Raw genomic sequence first — 4,541 nt, forward strand, 5'->3', positions numbered from 1 at the left:
CACAGGTCGTGGGCGTCCTTCGAGACCGGGGTGCTCACACTTGCCACGTGCTGTCCCGCTGGACACACGCCGTGGGGCACGTGGTCATCCCTCACCGACTCAGTCCCCGGGAGTTGGAGCTTGTGCGCTCCGCGGCCCTGAAACGCCACGGGGCCCCAGTGTGCTGTGAAGCCACGGGCAGGTGCTCAGCGGCGTCTGTGTGCTAGTTCTGCAGACATCTGATCCTGTCGGAGAAGGGCCACGTGGAGTGGAAGCTGATGTACTTCGCGCTCCAGAAGCACTACCCGCCCCGGGAGCAGTACGGGGACACCCTGCACTTCTGCCGACACTGCAGCATCCTCTTCTGGAAGGTAACCGCCTCGGGCCTTCGGTGGGCTCACGCAGAGCCTGCCTCTGTTCTGGGCGTGAGGGTGTGGGGACGCCAGAACCCGCGTGCTCGGCGGCCAGAACGTGAGATTGATCTCGCCGGGTGTCGGGGCGGGGGAGTAGACTCACGGGAGTAAACCATACAGCTTGCGGTTTGAGTCGGAAACGTCGGGCAGTGAGGCGTCTGTTTCTGCTTCGGGGACGTGGGTCTCCAGGGCACCGGGGCCCCTGGCACTTGGTCCTGGGCGGTGCTGCGTTCCTGCCAGCCTGAGAGAAAGGGGCCAGAGCGTCCCCGTCCGTTATAAAGTAAGAACACTCCTGAGCGGCTGCCCCACGCTTGGCTTCCTGCCCTGTGCCCCCGGGACCCCGTGTGGGCACCTCCTTGCGGCTCCCCCCACACCAAGCCCCTGCAGCAGGGAGGTCCTGGCCTCTCAGAGCGACACGTGGTTTTTGTATTTGACAAAGCTGCACCAGCGTCTCCCGACTCACACTTGGAATCCGAGTACCCTGGGGTGCGGGCAGCCCTTCACCCCGTGACTTCCCGCCACGCAGACGGGGGCTCGGTCTATCCGCGGTTGGAGGGTAATTCATGTCACAGTCCGTTTTCCTTCATCCTGGGATGTGTTCCCACGGCCTCCTTGACCGCGAATACGTTGTCCTGCAATGTCCCTGCTTGCTCGACGGCGAGCGTGATCTGTGTGTGCGCCTGCATGGGTGTGGCCCCCTGCGCTCTTGGGGGTTGGCCGTCGGCTCCTGCCTGGTCAGCACCGTCCCTGCTCTGCTTTTTGCTGTGCGTTTATTTGTAACTTGTCAGGCGGCTCACATGGCAAACTCTGCGTTGTTGGAAAGGAGACGACCCCTTGAGGTTTTTCTCTTCTCCGAGTACATTGGCGGTAGCGTCACTCGTGCTTTTCAGATGGCCTGCGGCGAGCCGTGAGTGCCCCGGTGTGGAGGATGCTTCCCGCGTTACTTGAATGGAGGTTTACTTAGGACGTGGAAGGTCGGCAGCGTCACGTGGGGTTTTCTTTCTGGGTCCCTGCCGTCTGTTTCAGTAGGGGTCCAGTCCCGCAGTGGAACGGCGGTACGCAGAGCGTCCGTGAGCAGGCGTGTTCTCGCCTGGGTCTGATGGGTGAGGGAGTGGCAGGTGTGTCGGGGGGAGCGGGGCCGCAGGCGGGCATGGGCGGGCCCATATCACCAGCCCCGGGGCGCGAGGGGAGGCCTGTGTGCACACCACACGCAACAGGGGCTCGTGGACACAGCAGAGGAGTGCGGGGGTCTCACCCGCTGGGACCGGGCTCACCACTCCCTGCGTCCCTGCCTCTGGGGCTCAGTGGGGCCGACGCAAACCCACAACGGTGCCCTCGTGGTGCCGTTGGAGGAGTAGGTCCCTGAGTGGGGTCTGGTCTCAGGGCCTCAGGAGGCCTCTGGGAAGGCACCCTCCCTCAGTGGTTACACAGGCAGCAACCGAATCTCTGTGCGAAACACCAGTGAAAGCCCGGTGTGGGCAGGCTGGGGAGCCAGGTAAGGCCAGGACCTTTGTCATGGAGCATCTGCCACCAAAGTACATGCAGAACCAGCGTCTGCAGCGGGCCCGGGGCCCCGGGCGGGCCCAGGAGAGATCACAGGCGGCTCTGCGATGAGCAGCAGGCTCCCGGCCTGCTCGCACGCTATGCCTACAGGACGCACGGCCGGCCGGCACGCGGGGGGTGGGCGGGGGGCTGGGGAGCGTGTGGGAAGGCAGCGGGCTGCGTGGATGGGGCACAGACAAAGCACAGGCTGGAGTGAAAGTGTCTACGGTGGACAGTGGGCACTTGGCAAAGCAGATGCGGGGATGTGAGGGAGAACGAATGACCTTCCAGAATGTGTTAGAGGTTTTCGGTACAAACTGGAGACTCCAGCCTCGCTTTGCGTGTGCTCTGGGGAGTCGTGAGCGGTTCGGGCTGCAGCCTGGCCAGTGTTCAGCCGAGGCTCCCGAGGCAGGGCAGTGCCGGTCCTGGTGTCAGGATGGTCGGGTCCTCACGCTCGACGCGCTGGCTTTACAAACGTCTTCACTGCCCCCCTGAGTTACCGGACGGTTTCACCTGCGTTTGCAGATCATTGCCGTCCAAGCTAATGCCCATGCAGCCTGCTCTCTAACGTTGGTTTTCCTTTCTCTCCCTCCCTTCCCTGCACTCCTCCTGGTTCTTTCTCCACGATCTCAAAGGACTGCCGCCTTGCTTTGTTGTTCAAGGTACCTCTGTGCTAGACCAGGCCTCGTGTCGCGTCCATGCATGCTCCCAGCCGGCCAGAACCGCCCCTTCGAGCCATTCTCGGGATGTCCTTGGGGGGACGCTGTCCTGAGGGGGAAACTGTAGTCGTGTCCGTGAGGTTTCGTTCAGGCACCGGGGCCCCACGGCAGGTGCCTCGCGGCCAACTCGGCCTGTGCTCTTTAGGCTCCTCCTCCTTTTAAGCTTGTTGGTCTCAGGGGCAGAGCACCTGTTCCCATAGCCATTCTTCCTGTTGGACAGGATCCCCGTCTCCAGCGAGTGTGAGCTCCCAGGGGGCGCCAGGAGGGGAGCAGAGGGACAGCGCAGGAATGGAGGTGTGGGGCCAGGCCAGGGAGGCCGGGAAGCCTGGTCCTGGGCCCTCTGGCTTGGGCCACCTGTCTCTGCCGACAGGTCCCCGTGGCTGTCCGTCTTCGGAGCGCGGGTCCGCGTGCTCCACACGGCGCTGTGGTGGGGCCGGGCACTCTGTGGTGACGCCTCTCCTCTGCTCCCGCAGGACTCGGGGCATCCCTGCACCGCCACCGACCCCGACAGTTGCTTCATGCCTGTGTCTCCACAGCACTTCATCGACCTGTTCAAGTTCTGAGGGCGCCCGCCCACAGCCCGCCCTCCCGGTGGGAGGGGTTCACCGCGCTGCGCCGTCGCCGGGGAGCGACCTGAACACGGACAACACACTCCCCCCTCCCCGCCTGGACGTGGCAGGGGCCTTGGTTTGTTGTGAAAGGGGTCGGGGAACCCAAGCAAAATCATTTCTGCTTTCTCTAAAAGTCCTCTTCATCTCAGCCCATTAAGGTTTGCACCTTTGCGTGTTTATAAATATGGTTCAGTAAGATTGTGGATTTTTAGCACCACGTCTGTGCCAGACTGACACTAACAGCCAATGCTGTGCTTAACTGTCAAACCATAGCTTCCTGATTTTGTAGTAATTAGGGGCAGGGGACAGAACAGTTGATCCTTGTAAATACGGGCGCAGAATATTTATTTTTCTTAATATGTATCTTAACTGCATCGGTTGTGTCCAAGGGAGTCCTCGTCGAATGCGAAGTGCGCTGAGGGTACCGTTGTGTCCGTGGTCAGTCTGTGGACAGCCACGGTGTGGGTGGTGGGCCCGCCCAGCGCAGCCTCCCCTTCACTGTCCTGGAAGTGCTTTCCTAGACAAAGTAATAAATCGTCTTTATCGACTCGTCTGACGTCACTGATTTTGCATCTTCCTGAAAAAGTGGTGTCTGTGGTTTTGATATCGTTGATTTAATCCTTTAAAAGGTTGTTTTATTTTTAAAATAAGGCATGTCCATTTTAGATGATTTTGAAAATAAAGGTGTTATGAAATATACAAGTCCCCCGTCACCCTGCCCCCCGAGACCAGTGTTCCTGCTACAAAGAGCGGTTCCCACCCCCGCGCTGTGGGAGAGCGGTGTGAACCCCCGAAAGTCACTGCTCCGTCCTCCTCTAATGTTTTCTTCTTCTAAGCATATTAAGATGGCTTCGGTTTTGCGTGTTTGTAAATAAAGATTCTGGCTTTTCAGTGTCGCTGTCTGAGCTGACCTGGTGCTGAGGGCCAACGACGTGCTGCCCTCTGGACGCGGCGTGGAGCCCGGGGCGTCTGTTTCCCCTTTCCGTTTGACAACCAGCCGTGTTTTCAGAAGCATGTTTGAAAACGTGGGTCTTGCTGGCCGGCAGGGTGCTGCTGGTTCCTGCTGTCCCCCAGCTTGTGTGCGGCCATCATGCCCCTGAGGCAAATGAGGAGCGGAGCCCAGTGATGGCACCACGGGTCTGAGGGTGCCCAGGCCGCCCGTGTGAGCTGTTAGGGTCGTCCTGAGCGATGGCTGCTGCAGAGCCCTTCCCCCGGCGCCGTTTTCCTGCCTGAAGGACAAGGTGGGTCCACATTTCTTGTTGTTATCGACTGTGTGT

At 60.6% G+C, this 4,541-nt stretch overlaps 1 protein-coding gene across 1 annotated transcript in view; it reads left to right on the forward strand.

Moving 5' to 3' along the window:
* The window catches only part of FBXO25 (F-box protein 25), a 9,903-nt gene extending 6,092 nt beyond the window's left edge, over positions 1-3,811 (forward strand). Inside the window, exons 4-6 of the mRNA XM_081812877.1 lie at positions 207-350; positions 2,570-2,596; positions 3,127-3,811. Of these exons, the coding sequence (XP_081669003.1) occupies positions 207-350; positions 2,570-2,596; positions 3,127-3,216 (261 nt within the window). The 3' untranslated portion in view covers positions 3,217-3,811. The remainder of the gene's footprint in view (positions 1-206; positions 351-2,569; positions 2,597-3,126) is intronic.
* Positions 3,812-4,541: the final 730 nt, after the last annotated feature.

This window comes from Leptonychotes weddellii, chromosome 2 (genome assembly GCF_054177405.1).
Source record: "Leptonychotes weddellii isolate Sample4059 chromosome 2, ASM5417740v2, whole genome shotgun sequence".
NCBI lineage: Eukaryota > Metazoa > Chordata > Mammalia > Carnivora > Phocidae > Leptonychotes > Leptonychotes weddellii.